The sequence below is a fragment of the Oncorhynchus tshawytscha genome, linkage group LG09 (assembly GCF_018296145.1).
Source record: "Oncorhynchus tshawytscha isolate Ot180627B linkage group LG09, Otsh_v2.0, whole genome shotgun sequence".
Taxonomy (NCBI): Eukaryota; Metazoa; Chordata; class Actinopteri; order Salmoniformes; family Salmonidae; genus Oncorhynchus; species Oncorhynchus tshawytscha.
Genome location: NC_056437.1, coordinates 57,679,477 through 57,696,251, shown reverse-complemented (window position 1 = coordinate 57,696,251; position 16,775 = coordinate 57,679,477). Strand labels below are relative to the sequence as shown.

Here is a 16,775-nt window from a genome sequence, read left to right as displayed (position 1 = left end):
TGTCTCACGTCAGATAGCACGACAAGTGTCGCGTAGGAGTGACACGATCTGATGGAAGACAATAGGGAGATCAGAGCACTAGCTCAATATGAGCTAAATATGGTACCTAAACCAACCACAGAAAAATAGGGCTAAATGTCAAATCAAAGCAAATTGTATTTGTCACATGTGTCGAATACAACAGGTGTAGACTTTACAGTGAAATGCTTACTTACAAGCCCTTAACCAACAATGCAGTTTTAAGCAAATCCCCCAAAAAGTAAGAGATAAGAATAACAAATAATGAAAGAGCAGTAGTAAATAACAATAGCGGAGCTATGTACAGGGGGTACCGTGAACCGTGTCAATGTACGGGGGCACCGCTGTCGAGGTAATTATGTACATGTAGGTAGAGTTATTAAAGTGACTATGCAAACGTATGGTTTTGAAGTTTTAAATGCTTGCTTATTTGCTATTCAAACATTTGGGATAGATAACTAATGTACTGTAAGAGATACTTTCCATTGCTGGACAGAGATATGAGTTCTGAAATTCTAGTTTAATTCAAAATAGCATGATAATAGGCAGAATCTACCGCACACGCAAAACCGATTTGTGAAGGTGCTGGAGGCAAAATGCAAAAAAACAAACTACAAGTGTGGGAGTGTGCAGAGATGTTTTCCATTTCGTGGATTATTAGTAATTACTATTTTGTCTCATCGCTACAACTCCCGTACGGGCTCTGGAGAGACGAAGGTCAAAAGCCATGCGTCCTCCGAAACACAACCCAACCAAGCCGCACTGCTTCTTAACACAGCGCCATCCAACCCGGAAGCCAGCTGCACCAATGTGTCTGTGTCGGAGGAAACACCGTGCGCCTGGCGTGCACTGCGCCCGGCCTGCCACAGGAGTCACTGGTGCGCGATGAGACAAGGATATCCCTACCAGCCAAACTCTCCCTAACCTTGACGACGCTAGGCCAATTGTGCGTCGCCCCACGGACCTCCTGGAGCCTGGGCGCGAACCCAGAGTCTCTGGTGACACAGCTGGCGCTGCGATGCAGTGACCTAGACCACTGCGGCACCCGGGAGGTCCCCTTTTTAAAATTCAAATTAGTAACACCCTTGTGGTGCGTTGTTGTGTTGAACTCATCCCTAAGCAACAGTAACTGAATTATATTACTTTAATGGTTATGTGTTAATCAAACAGATTAACAGAACGTAGTATTTATTAATACAATCTGTTATTTATTAAGTAATTTTTGTCTCTTCCTCATACCTTGTGTAGGCTACCCCTACCAAAAATAAACACAATACTATATGAAACATCTGTATTGAAAAGTGAAAGAAGCAGGCAACATGAAGTCCAAGTTCATCTACTTCATTCACATGGCAGAATACAATAGAAAACAAAATATTTTAAACAAAACACCCACATGCATTATACATGTATAGGGAACTGTTTTTGTAGCCTAAGTTTAGGTCAAGCATATGTCCGTGCTATCTCTGTGCACCACACAGGAAGACAGTGTCAGGAGGAAATGATTGCATGGTGTGAGAAGGATGTAATGTTTATTATGTCTGTGACAGATGTTGAATGATCTGATCAGTAGCTAAGTGAAGAAGTCGTTTTTTGACTGTAGAACAGTAACACCTTGGTTTACAGCAAGATGATATAGTATTTGTTTGTTTTGGAGAGCGGGAAGGAGAGAGAAAGAGGGAGTAGAGTAGAGAGCGAAAGAGAGGGAATGAGAGGGTGTGTTTGAGAGGTAAGGGTGACAGAAAGAAACTTGACTGTGAGAGTCAGAGAGGGAGAAAGAAAGAGAGAGTGAGTGAGAGAGGAGGAAGTCTAACTGAAACTGAATAATGTCAGCTGTTGGGTAAGTGAGACTGAAGAAGAAAAATAGGTAATAGAGAAAAGGTGTGAGAGAGAGAGAGGCAGGGTCAGGGTGTCAGGGCAGGGTCAGGGTGCCAGTGGGATGGAGAGACCCTCCTGTCTCTCACGGAGCAGCAAGATGAACAGCTACATCACCAATGCCCTCTCTGACTTCTTCTTCAAGTATGAGACCCCCCGCCAGGTGCTGGTGCGGAACAGGAGAGTGGGGGTCGTGTGCCGATTGATTCAGCTGGGGGTCCTGGCTTACATCATCGGGTAATCTTTTAAAGGATTCTGTTATTTACCGAGACTCTACAGGCATGCAAACTTAGAGTGGAGCGTGGTGAGCATGTGAGTTAGTGTGTGAGCCTGTCTGTTGCAAGTTTCAGCAAGACTGAGTCATTTCTCGACTGCAAAATGCATGACCCAGCTTTCATTATTTACATTCAATGGCTTGTTTGTTGAAATGTCAAAATGTGTGTAGTGGAGATCTTTACAATGTAAAACACTACAAAGTAAAATGCTACAGATATCTGACCAAATTGGAAAGTGATATTTAAAGATGCTGTCTGGGATCTTGAGCACTGACAAATTCGTAACATATAGTACAAATCGCAAAGCAAAAATGTATACATAACATATACAAAATGGATGATATAGCACACAATTGTGCACAATTTTCGGGGACAGTTTTTGCTTGTGAGCGCTACTTTCAAAACTACTGGCTGAAATTATACAAAACCTTTAGAGCACCACTATATTTAAGGGTGATGACTTCATAATGCAAATATAATATAATATATTTTTTGGCATACAGGAGGGATGTATGTATGGAACTTTCTTGTGGATGGATCTAGTGACATCTGGGCTAATTCAGGTTTGATATTTAGGGTGATGAGTCTAATGAGTTTAATGACCAGGGTTGGTGAAGTAACGGATTACATGTCCATTACATGTCCATTACAACAACAACAAAAATTATAATCTGTTACATTACTAGCAAAAAAATTGTAATCAGATTACTTCTAGCATTACTTTAAATTTCAGAAACCATGTTTGCGAAATTTTTTTATTGACACCTTTCTGTTTTCTCATTCAAATCAGCATTGAAAAAAGGCACATTTACATTTGTTCCGCCTGAGCAAGTCTGACCACAAGTCAGAGACCACTACGATGACACACCAAATGAGTTTGATGGATTACAGAAAAAGAGCAGGAATAGGTTTTTGTAGGCTACAGTCCAAGCTATGTCTTCCAATGTTGCGACTGCTATCAGCCTCCAAAGATGATCCAACTTGGATAAACGTTTGGAGGTAAGGGAGTGGCCGAAATTGACACAATTGTTACCCGGAGGAAAATGGGAAAGGGTCATGTTTTTTTCAATTTCATTCTGGGGGAGGGTTTAGTATTTTTTTATTTAGTCCAGGGAGGGTCATGTAATTTGTAATCGATTAACAAACCTAACACAATCGTAAATATAAGCGCTGGCGGTGGCACTATAGGTTCAGGGGTGTGTCAGAAATATTTTTGCAATCTTCACATTCAAAAATGATCTTTACAGTGCTTGTTGGTGGTGGTGTGAAAGGGCTGGGTTTTAATGACTAAACCAGTTGTGGGTGTTACGAGGCTTAGCCCCTCACTGGCCAATATGTGGTTGCTTCACTTTGTGTATTTATGACATTTTATGTAAGTATTGCCATGGATACAACTCCAATTCAAATGTTAGTCCCGTTATAGTTTGTTCAACAGCTTACAGAAATGAAATAACAAAATGTAGACCCATCCTATCTTTGCAAAATATGTTAACTTGAACCTGTTTGCAGTCAACATTGTTCTAAGTAATTGCATGGCTTCAATGTGGAAATATATAGCCTACATAGCATTCTCACTGATATAGGGGCTCGCCCTACTGTATATTGAATTATGGCTGAGCATGGACATGCCAAAAGGTGTCAATAAAGCAAGATAAAATGAATTATTGATAAGGCCTAAAAATAGAGCAAATAATTCTAAATTCTCAAATTCTAAACAAACGAAACAACTTGTTTTAAATCTGCTATGTCTAAATAGACTTACTCTTACTCTTACTAAATAGACACCATCATGGATCCCTATGGGCATATAATAGGGTATTAAAACAAGGCAGACTAAGCACATCCAAACTTTTCACAAATATCCAATATAAAGAGAAAGGGAGAATATCCACTCACCGTTGTACTTTTCCCTTTGGGAAAAAAATCAGACCCCTTGACTTTTTCCACATTTTGTCACGTTACAGCCTTATTCTAAAATAGATTTTTTTTTATTCTCAGCAATCTACACACAATACTCCATAATGACAAAGTGAAAACTTATTTACATAAGTATTCAGACCCTTTGCTTTGAGACTCGAAATTGAGCTCAGGTGCATCCTGTTTCCATTGATCATCCTTGAGATGTTTCTACAACTTGATTGGAGTCCACCTGTGGTAAATTCAATTAATTGGACATGATTTGGAAAGGAACACACCTGTCTATATAAGGTCCCACATTTGACAGTGCATGTCAGAGCAAAATCGAAGCAATGAGGACGAAGGAATTGTCCATAGAGCTCCGAGACAAGATTGTGTCGAGGCACACATCTGGGTAAGCGTACCAAAACATTTTTCGGCAGCAGGGACTGGGAGACTAGTCAGGAATGAGACAAAGATTAACAGAGCAAAGTACAGAGCGATCCTTGATGAAAACCTGCTCCAGAGTGCTCAGGACCGCATACTGAGACAGGACAACGACCCTAAGCACACAGCCAAGACAACGCAGTTTGCTTCAGGACAAGTCTCTGAATGTCCTTGAGTGGCCCAGCCAGAGCCCGAATTTGAACCTGTTCAAACATTTCATTTCATTGCAGCAAGGCTCCCCATCCAACTGGACAGAGCTTGAAAGGATCTGCAGAGAGGAATGGGAGAAACTCCCCAAAAACATGTGTGCCAGACTTGTAGCATCATACCCAAGAAAACTCGAGCCTGTAATCGCTGCCAAAGGTGCTTTAACAAAGTACTGAGTAAAGGGTCTGAATACAACCTGTTGAGGATCTTGAGTCCCAATTGGGAACCAGCCCTCCCACCGTCAGCTGGAATGTGGCGCATGGAACGCAAAAAATATTCTTAAAAATATTTAACCTCCACACATTAACAAGTCCAATAGCTCAAATGAAAGATAAACAACTTGTTTATCTAGCCAGCAAGTCAGATTTCTAAAATGTTTTACGGCGAAAACATAGCACATATTTATGTCAAACCACCACCGAAGACACACCGAAGACCAAGCTAATTTCCATAGCCAAATTCAACAAAATATGCAATCACCAAACACAGGATTAAAATAAAAATAATTTCACTAACCTTTTGAAATCTTCATCAGATGACAGTAATATAACATGTTACACAGTACATTTGTTTTTTTTCAATAATATGCTATATATATCCATAAATCTGTTTACAATGACGGCATGTTCAAAAAAATGCTACTCAAATGTCCGGAGAAATGATGATAGCTCCGCCATATGCCGTCAGCTAACATGGAATACACAACAAACTTAGACTAAATATGCATGTTCTACATATATATAGAAAGATACACTTCTTCTAAATGCAATCGCTGTGTTACATTTATTTTTAACGTTACAGATTTCGTTCACTAGGCTGTAATATGAGTCGGCGCTCAGGAATTAGCATTTTGGCTCCTCTACTTCGGAGTCCACAGAAACCCATAATAAACACATAAATATTCCCTTACCTTTGCTGTTCTTCCATCAGAAGACCTGGAAGGGTTTATACTTACCAAAAACAGCTTTAGTTTGGAAGTCTGTGTCTTTCGGTGATCAAACACGACACATTTCGGTTGAAATGCAGCCAAAAAGTCAAGTGGGTGCGCACCAAAACGTCAAAATTACATATTATATGTCGACTAAACTTGTCAAACTATGTTCAGAACACAGCGTTAGCATGTTATCTAGCTTCACAGCAATTCTCAGGACGATCAGAAACACACGAGTCGTTTAATCAATCTTGGAACAAAGACATCACCCGAGCAGAACGCGCATGAGAGTAACCTGTTTTCTCGCGTGACCGAAAGGTTTCGGCCCGCCAAAACCCTCGTGAGCGTGCGATTCTCACAATGAGAAGCCCCATTGAAAGCAGACATCGCGCTGAAGAGATAGAAACTGTTCCCAGGACTGTAAGTGCTTGGGAAGGGTGGGGGCGATGACGTCAAAGTTGGGCCAACTTTTATGATGACAAGAGAGAGTTTGGGAGAATGAGTGCCCTGAGAGTTCTGCTTTACATAGAGACATAATTTAAACGGTTTTAGAAGCTTTAGAGTGTTTTCTATTCAATAATCATTTTTATATGCATATATTAGCAATTTTTGACAGATTTTCTTTCTGTTTACTATGGGCCTTTCTGTTTACTGTTTACTAAGCCAATTCTAGATTTAACTGGATTGGAGATGTTTGATGTGGGTCTGGAAGGAGAGTTTACAGTCTAACCAGACACCTAGTTATTTGTAGTTGTCCACGTATTCTAAGTCAGGAGCCGTCCAGAGTAGTGATGTTGGACAGGCGGGCAGGTGCAGGCAGCGATCGGTTGAAGAGCATGCATTTAGTTTTACTTGTATTTAAGAGCAATTGGAGGCCACGGAAGGAGAGTTGTATGGCATTGAAGCTTGCCTGGAGGGTTGTTAACACAGTAGAGGTCCTGGATGGCAGGCCTCTGTGTAGAGGTCCTGGAAGGCAGGCAGCTTTGCCCCAGTGATATACTTGGCCGTACGCACTACCCTCTGAAGTGCCTTGCGGTCAGAGGCCAAGCAATTGCCGTACCAGGCAGTGATGCAACCGGTCAGGATGCTCTCGATGTTGCAGCTGTAGAACCTTTTGAGGATCTCAGGACCCATGCCAAATCTTTTTAGATTTTTGAGTGGGAATAGGCTTTGTCATGCCCTCTTCACGACTGTCTTGGTGTGTTTGGACCAATCTAGTTTGTTGTTGATGTGGATACCAAGGAATTTGAAGCTCTTAACCTGCTCCACTACAGCCCCGTCGACGAGAATGGGGACGTGCTCGGTGCTCCTTTTCCTGTAGTCCACAATCATCTCCTTAGTCTTGGTTACATTGAGGGATAGGTCGTTATTCTGGCACCACCTGGCCAGGTCTTTGACCTCCTCCCTATAGGTTGTCTCTTCGTTAATGATGGTTTTGGAGTCGTGCCTGGCCATGCAGTCGTGGGTGAACAGGGAGTACAGGAGGGGACTGAGCACGCACCCCTGGGGAGCTCCAGTGTTGAGGATCAGCGTGGCAGATGTGTTGCTACCTACCCTCACCTACTGGGGGTGGCCTGTCAGGAAGTCCAGGATCCAGTTGCAGAGGGAGGTGTTTAGTCCCAGGATCCTTAGCTTGGTGATGAGCTTTGAGGGTATTATGGTGTTGAACGCTGAGCTGTAGTCAATGAACAGCATTTTGGAGTGGGTCTAGGGTTTCTGGGATAATGGTGTTGATGTGAGCCATTACCAGCCTTTCTAAGCACTTCATTGATACGGACGTGAGTGCTACGGGTCTTTAGTCATTTAGGCAGGTTGCCTTTGTGTTCTTGGGCACAGGGACTATGGTGGTCTGCTTGAAGTATGTTGGTATCACAGACTCAATCAGGAACATGTTGAAAATGTCAGTGAAGACTCCTGCCAGTTGGTCAGCACATGCCCGGAGCACACGTCCTGGTAATCCGCCTGGCCCCGCAGCCTTGTATATGTTGACCTGTTTAAAGGTCTTAGTCACGTCGGCTACGGAGAGCATGATCACACAGTCGTCCGGAACAGCTGATGCTCTCATGCATGCCTCAGTGTTGCTTGCCTCGAAGCGAGCATAGAAGTGATTTAGCTCGTCTGGTAGGCTCGTGTCACTGGGCAGCTCGCGGCTGTGCTTCTCTTTGTAGTCTGTAATAGTTTGCAAGCGCTGCCACATCCGATGAGCGTCTGAGCCGGTGTAGTATGATTCAATCTTAGCCCTGTATTCACGCATTGCCTGTTTGATGGTTCGTCGCAGGGAATAGCGGGATTTCTGGTAAGCATCCGGGTCCAGCACCTTGAAAGTGGCAGCTCTACCCTTTCGCTCAGTGCGAATGTTGCCTGTAATCCATGGCTTCTGGTTGGGGTATGTACGTACAGTCACTGTTGGGACGACGTCCTCAACGCACTTATTGATAAATCCAGTGACTGATGTGGTGTATTCCTCAATGTCATCGGAAGAATCCCGGAACTTGTTCCAGTCTGTGACAGCAAAGCAGTCCTGTAGTTTAGCATCTGCTTTCATCGGACCATTTTTTTATAGACCGAGTCACTGGTGCTTCCGAGGATAGAGCTGTGGTCGGATTTACCAAATGGAGGGCGAGGGAGAGCTTTGTACGCGTCTCTGTGTGTGGAGTACAGGTGATCTATAATTTTTTTCCCTCTGGTTGCACATTTAACATGTTGATAGAGATTTGGTAGAACTGATTTAAGTTTCCCTGCATTAAAGTCACCGGCCACTAGGAGCGCCGCCTCTGGGTGAGTGGTTTCCTGTTTGCTTATTTCCTTATACAGCTGACTGAGTGCGGTCTTAATGCCAGCATCTGTCTGTGGTGGTAAATAAACAGCCACAAGTATAGCTGAGAACTCTCTAGGCAAGTAGTGTGGCCTGCACACAATATACTCAACTTCAGGCGAGCAAAATCTAGAGACTTCCTTAGATTTCATGCATCAGCTGTTGTTTACAAATATGCACAGACCGCCCCTCCCTCGTCTGTGTGCTGTTCTATCCTGCCGGTGCAGCGTGTATCCCACTAGCTGAATAACCATGTCGTCATTCAGCCACGATTCCATGAAGCATAGGATATTACAGTTTTTTATGTCCCGTTGGTAGGATATTCGTGATCTTACCTCGTCTAGTTTATTGTCCAATGATTGCACGTTGGCGAGTAATATTGATGGTAACGGCAGCTTTCCTAGTTGTCTTCTGCGGGTCCGGACGAGGCATCCGGCTCTTCGTCCTCTGCGTCGCTTCCTTTTGCGAATAATTGGGATGTCTGCCCTGTGGGTTGTTTGGAGAATATCGTGTGAGTCCTGCTTGCTGCTGCTGTTGTTGTTGAAGAAATCTTTGTCTAATCCGAGTTGAGTGATCGCTGTCCTGATATCCAGAAGCCCTTTTCTGCCGTAAAATACGGTTGCAGAAACATTATGTACAAAATAATTTACAAATATTGTTTAAAAAAAACACATAATAGCACAATTGGTTAGGAGACTGTAAAACAGAGGCCATCTCCTCCGGCGCCATCTATGATTGTGGATAAAGAGTTACCTGACTAACAGAACACAGAGGGTGTTCTTTAATGGAAGCCTCTCCAACATAATCCAGGTAGAATCAGGAATTCCCCATGGCAGCTGTCTAGGCCTCTTACTTTAAACAATCTTTACTAATGACATGCCACGCTTTGAGTAAAGCCATTGTGTCTATGTATGCAAATGACTCAACACTATACAAGTCAGCTACTACAGCGACTGAAATGACTGCAACACTTAACAAAGAGCTGCAGTTAGTTTCAGAATGGGTGGCAAGGAATAAGTTATTCCTAAATATTTCAAAAAACTAAAAGCATTGTATTTGGGACAAATAATTCAATAAACCCTAAACCTTAACTAAATCTTCTAAAAAATAATGTGGAAACTGAGCAATTTGAGGTGACTAAACTGCTTGGAGTCACCCTGGATTGTAAACTGTCGTGGTCTAAACATATTGCTACAGTAGATGAGATGGGGAGAAGTCTGTCCATAATAAAGTGCTGCTCCATCTTCTTAACAACACTATCAACAAGGCAGGTCCTACAGGCTCCAGTTTTGTCGCACCTGGACTACTTTTCAGTCGTGTGGTCCGGTGGCACAAAGAGGGACTTAGGAAAATTGCAATTGGCTCAGAACAGGGCAGCACGGCTGGCCCTTGGATGTACACAGTGAGCAAACATGAATAATATGCATGTCAAACTCTCCTGGCTCAAAGTGGAGGAGAGATTGACTTCATCACTACTTGTGAGAGGTATTGACATGTTGAAAGCACCGAGCTGTCTGTTTAAACAACTAGCACACAGCTCAGACACCCATGTATACCCCACAATACATGCCACCAGAGGTATCTTCACAGTTCCCAAGTCCAGAACAGACTATGGGAGGTCGCACAGTACTACATAGAGCCATGACTTCATGGAACTCTATTCCATTATTGCTTTTAGCCGCACCCTTATTCTACTCCTCCTATGTTCCTCTGGCGATGTAGAGGTGAATCCAGGCCCTGCAGTGCCTAGCTCCACTCCTGTTCCCCAGGCGCTCTCTTTTGACTACTTCTGTAACCGTAATAGCCTTGGTTTCATGCATATTAACATTAGAAGCCTCCTCCCTAAGTTTGTTCTATTCATTGCTTTAGCACACTCTGCCAAAGCAAAGCAAAGCAAAGCAGTGCGACAAAAAAACAACACAGAGTTACACATAAACAAATGTACAGTAATAACACAATAGAAAAATCTATGTACAGTGTGTGCAACCATACACGCATACACATGGATTTTGTTTTGTAGATATGTGGTAATGGAGTAACGGCCTGAGGGCACACACTTAGTGTGTTGTGAAATCAGATATGAATGTATTGTAATGTTTTAAAATTGTGTAACTGCCTTAATGTTGCCGGACCTCAGGAAGCAGCTAATGGGGATCCATAATAAAGACGATTACAAATACCCACCGTCAACCAATCATGTCAGTGTGGAGCTATACAGAACCCTCCACATTGTACATTTTTTTGGAGGAGCACAGCAATGTGGTATGGAGCTCAATTTGGCCTCTGCATGCCTCGGAGGCTCTGCAACTACATCATACCGTCCATATGGTGCCTCCAACCATATTTTCGGATCAAGCATAAAAGCCTATTTATTTTTTAAGTCAAAGCAATGAGACCAATCAGTCCTCTATGACAGCAAAATCATAAACAATAGAGTAGGCTAATTAGTCCTTTGTTTTGGGGTTATGCTTAGGTATAGCAATTTGGCTAATCTGTATTTCCAAATTTCAAAGTTCTGTTTTTGAAGATTAAGGGTATTAAATTGGAATGACTTAAAATCTGGTAGAGTTTTTAGCCTAATCATATTAGAATCTGCAGTAGAATGCAATAGGTTAGAAATAGTCTACTTAACCAACCCATAAAGTAAAATGCAACATCCATTTATAGCTATGTAAACTCTAACATTAATTTATCCTGCAATAGATGTTCAAATGGTAATATAAATGTTTGTCTTCTGCTAATGCCTCTTAACTAGGTTGACGTTTATTGGGGCGAGTCTTGTTCTTTAGGCAGAACTGAGTGATTTTCAGCTGCAAATCCCAAATTTGCTGAATTGTAAAAAACGATTTATTGGGTTGCTTTTTGGTCTTAATTTAAGGTTAGGGTTAGGCATTAGGGTTAGCAGTGTGGTTAAGGTTAGGGCTATTTAAGGTTAGAATTAGGCATAAGGGCTAGCTATGTGGTACGGTTAGGGTTAAGGTTAGGTTTAAAATCAGATTTTATGACTTTGTGGCTGTTCCAACTACTAACAGTGTGGTTAAGGTTAGGGCTATTTAAGGGTAGGATTAGGCATAAGGGCTAGCTATGTGGTACGGTTAGGGTTAAGGTTAGGTTTAAAATCAGATTTTATGACTTTGTGGCTGTTCCAACTACTAACCTGCGCCTCTTAAGGGAAAAGTATTCTAAAAGTAACTGAAAGTAATCAAGTAATCAGATTGCGTTACTGAGTTTGGGTAATAATCCAAAAGTTACGTTACTGATTAACATTTTGGACAGGTAACTAGTAACTGTAATGGATTACATTTAGAAAGTAATCTAGTGTACCCAACCTAATGACTTGCTTTTCTTTTTTAGGAGGTGGATCAGCTTTAATATTCAGGATAGATTGTTACTTCCATCAATGTAATTGTCTGCATCATTTACAAACCATTTATTTATTTTGGGGTAAATATATATATATATATATATATATATATATATATATATATATATATATATATATATATATATATATACAGTGGGCTCCAATTACTGGCAATGCACAAATAATACATTAAAAAAATATAAACAATATAATTACAGAGAAACTCAAAATACCAACACGTGAGAAATTACTGTACTTTATTAATGCTTCATTGGAAGCCACCAAAATCGTACAATTATTTAATGCAAAATACATTTATTTGAACAAAATCAAGGTTTCATAATTATTGGCACTCCTCATTTAGTACTTAGTGAAACCACCTCTGGAGTCCTTTCCTGTAATGTTTGACAAGGAACACATTTGGAGGGATTTTGGACCATTCCTCTAAGCAGATCCTTTCAAGATCTTTCACATTTTTAGGTTTGCGCTTATCAACTGCTCACAAGTTTTCGATTGGATTGAGGTCCGGCGACAGAGATAGCCATGGCAGAACATTGATTTTGTTGTCACAGAACCATTTCTGTGTGGATCTTGAGGTATGTTTTGGGTCATTGTCATGTTGGAAAGTCCACCTACGGCCAAGTCCCAGCCTTCTGGCAGAGTGAACCAGATTGTCAGCCAAAATTGCCTGATACTTGGTGGAATTCATATGTCATCAATCTTAACCAGTGCCCCTGGACCTCTGGAATTAAAACAGCCCCAAAACATCACTGACCCACCAAGGACTGCAATTCTTTCACAGTGATTTATTTTGTTTCTTCTCTCACCATCCTCCTCCCTATCCTGGGGTTTTCAACTGTTCCATATATTTGGACTTTTTTATAATTGCCCTGACAGTGTTCAATGGTATATTCAATCGTTTGTGGATCTTCTTGTAGCCATTACCAGATTTATAAAGGTCTATGACCATCTGTCCTTTTGAACTGCCAGTTCTTTTGTTTTCTTCATGATGTTGAATGACAAAGGGATATTGCATGCGTGTTACCTCATTTTTATACCCTAGTGAAACAGGAAGTGATGTAATGGCTCAATATAGTTCCTTAAGACTTAGATCAACTTAAATAAATGGAATTTAATTCCTGGTTTAATCTTGGTAGATGTTATTTACAATAATATTTAAGGGTGCCATTAATTGTGAAACCTTGATTTGGAGGACATTCATTTTTTATTAAATCAATAAATTATTTTGGTGGGTTCCATTGAAACATTAATAAATAACAGTATTTCTCACGTTGGTATATTGAGTTTACGTCTATAATTATATTGTTTATATTTTTTAAAGTAATGTTCGTGCATTGCCAGTCAGAAGTGCCAGTAATTTTGGAGCCCACTCTGTACACACATAAACAATTCATACATATACACATATATATACATATATGCACATACACTTCTATTTGAATATACCTTCCTTTATTATTCCCCGCAAACCCTACCATCCTTCTCCTAATTGGAGTAAACTAATAAACAATAACACTAACAATTGAAGTCAGAAGTTTACATACACCTTAGCCTAATACATTTAAACTCAGTTTTTCACAATTCCTGGCGTTTAATTCAAGTAAAAGATTCCCTGTTTTAGGTCAGTTAGGATCACCACTTTATTTTAAGAATGCGAAATGTCAGAATATAAGTAGAGAGAATTATTTATTCAGCTTTTCTTTCTTTCATCATATTCCCAGTGGGTCAGAAGTTTACATACACTCAATTAGTATTAGGTAACATTGCCTTTAAATAGTTTCACTTTAGTCAAACATTTCGGGTAGCCTTCCACAAGCTTCCCACAATAAGTTGGGTGAATTCTGGCCCACTCCTACTGACAGAGCTGGTGTAACTGAGTCAGGTTTGTAGGCCTCCTTGCTTTCACACGCTTTTTCAGTTCTGCCCACAAATTTTCTATGGGATTGAGGTCAGGGCTTTGTGATGGCCACACCAATACCTTGACTTAAGTCCTTAAGCCATTTTGCCACAACTTTGGAAGTATGTTTGGGGTCAATGTCCCTTTGGAAGACCCATTTGCGACCAAGCTTTAACTTCCTGACTGATGTCTTGAGATGTTGCTTCAATATATCCACATCATTTTCTTACCTCATGATGCCATCTATTTTGTGAAGTGCACCATTCCCTCCTGCAGCAAAGCACCCCCACAACATGATGCTGCCACCCCCGTGCTTCACGGTTGGGATGGTGTTCTTCAGCTTGCAAGCATCCCCCTTTTTCCTCCAAACATAACAAACTTAGACTAAATATGCATGTTCTACATATATATAGAAAGATACACTTCTTCTAAATGCAATCGCTGTGTTACATTTATTTTTAACGTTACAGATTTCGTTCACTAGGCTGTAATATGAGTCGGCGCTCAGGAATTAGCATTTTGGCTCCTCTACTTCGGAGTCCACAGAAACCCATAATAAACACATAAATATTCCCTTACCTTTGCTGTTCTTCCATCAGAAGACCTGGAAGGGTTTATACTTACCAAAAACAGCTTTAGTTTGGAAGTCTGTGTCTTTCGGTGATCAAACACGACACATTTCGGTTGAAATGCAGCCAAAAAGTCAAGTGGGTGCGCACCAAAACGTCGAAATTACATATTATATGTCGACTAAACTTGTCAAACTATGTTCAGAACACAGCGTTAGCATGTTATCTAGCTTCACAGCAATTCTCAGGACGATCAGAAACACACGAGTCGTTTAATCAATCTTGGAACAAAGACATCACCCGAGCAGAACGCGCATGAGAGTAACCTGTTTTCTCGCGTGACCGAAAGGTTTCGGCCCGCCAAAACCCTCGTGAGCGTGCGATTCTCACAATGAGAAGCCCCATTGAAAGCAGACATCGCGCTGAAGAGATAGAAACTGTTCCCAGGACTGTAAGTGCTTGGGAAGGGTGGGGGCGATGACGTCAAAGTTGGGCCAACTTTTATGATGACAAGAGAGAGTTTGGGAGAATGAGTGCCCTGAGAGTTCTGCTTTACTTAGAGACATAATTTAAACGGTTTTAGAAGCTTTAGAGTTTTCTATTCAATAATAATTTTTATATGCATATATTAGCCATTTTTGACAGATTTTTTTCTGTTTACTATGGGCACGCAATCACCCCAAAGGGGGCAGTAAATCAGCCCTATCTTTAATGTGATATTTCAGTATTTTATTTTATTGTGTGTAGATTGATGAGGGAAAAAAACGATTTAATCCATTTTAGAATAAGGCTGTAACCTAACAAAATGTGGAAAAAGTCAAGTAGTCTGAATACTTTCCTAATGAACTGTACATGGACGTTCTTACCATAAAATCAGGACATTGTGAATCATTCTAATTTTGGCGTTAATCAAATACAAAATAAATAAAAAACAAGCTCTGTTAATTTTTTTCAACAACAACAATACATTTATGTAAAATGTAATGATATCATAAAATCACTAAGATATAATAGGCTCGACACGTTGGTGTTGAACCAGCCTTCATTAAATTAGGCCTAAGGTAAGGGATTTTGGTTTTAAAAATGGGAAATGGCAAACAAGCAATTATTACAGGAAAATAACTTCTAAATACAATGTTAACTGGTATTCACCACGGTTCTCATGTAATTTCCTGATGGGCATGGACACATGTAGCCTACATCATGGAGGGGTTTTACACACCTCCAAAGCATGGCTAAAATAATGCAGGCCTGCCTACAATAGATAGACAAAAAGGAAAAGTCATTATTGCGTTGTCCATTATTTCCAAGGCATTTATCCCTTACTTAAATAATAATTAAACAAAAAATACCTTATTAGGCTATACAGTCATTCTACAGTGCCTTTTTAAATCACTTTTAGAAATATGAGTTTCGCCAGTCTTTGGTTTGAGGATCATGCAGTGAGCTTTGCATGCCTAGTTTGTTATTTTTTAAATATTTTGTAAAATTTATTTCACCTTTATTTAACCAGGTAGGCAAGTTGAGAACACGTTCTCATTTACAATTGCGACCTGGCCAAGATAAAGCAAAGCAGTTTGACACATACAACGACACAGAGTTACACATGGAGTAAAACAAACATACAGTCAATAATACAGTATAAACAAGTCTATATACGATGTGAGCAAATGAGGTGAGATAAGGGAGTTAAAGGCAAAAAAAAGGCCATGGTGGCAAAGTAAATACAGTATAGCAAGTAAAACACTGGAATGGTAGATTTGCAGTGGAAGAATGTGCAAAGTAGAAATAAAAATAATGGGGAGCAAAATAAATAAATAAATACAGCAGGGAAAGAGGTAGTAGTTTGGGCTAAATTATAGGTGGGCTATGTACAGGTGCAGTAATCTGTGAGCTGCTCTGAAAGTTGGTGCTTAAAGCTAGTGAGGGAGATGAGTGTTTCCAGTTTCAGAGATTTTTGTAGTTCGTTCCAGTCATTGGCAGCAGAGAACAGGAAGGAGAGGCGGCCAAAGAAAGAATTGGTTTTGGGGGTGATCAGAGAGATATACCTGCTGGAGCGCGTGCTACAGGTGGGTGATGCTATGCTGACCAGCGAGCTGAGATAAGGGGGACTTTACCTAGCAGGGTCTTGTAGATGACATGGAGCCAGTGGGTTTGGCGACGAGTATGAAGCGAGGGCCAGCCAACGAGAGCGTACAGGTCGCAATGGTGGGTAGTATATGGGGCTTTGGTGACAAAACGGATTGCACTGTGATAGACTGCATCCAATTTGTTGAGTAGGGTATTGGAGGCTAATTTGTAAATGACATCGCCGAAGTCGAGGATTGGTAGGATGGTCAGTTTTACAAGGGTATGTTTGGCAGCATGAGTGAAGGATGCTTTGTTGCGAAATAGGAAGCCAATTCTAGATTTAACTGGATTGGAGATGTTTGATGTGGGTCTGGAAGGAGAGTTTACAGT

At 40.9% G+C, this 16,775-nt stretch overlaps 1 protein-coding gene across 2 annotated transcripts in view; it reads left to right on the top strand.

Moving 5' to 3' along the window:
• The first annotated feature begins 1,551 nt into the window (after positions 1–1,551).
• The window catches only part of LOC112258331 (purinergic receptor P2X, ligand-gated ion channel, 1), a 57,484-nt gene continuing 42,260 nt past the window's right edge, over positions 1,552–16,775 (top strand). The window contains exon 1 of one of the 2 annotated variants that reach the window (XM_024432643.2): positions 1,552–2,130. In XM_024432643.2, coding sequence (XP_024288411.1) covers positions 1,958–2,130 — 173 coding nt within the window. In that variant the 5' untranslated portion in view covers positions 1,552–1,957. The remainder of the gene's footprint in view (positions 2,131–16,775) is intronic. The other variant, XM_024432644.2, reaches the window with a different exon arrangement.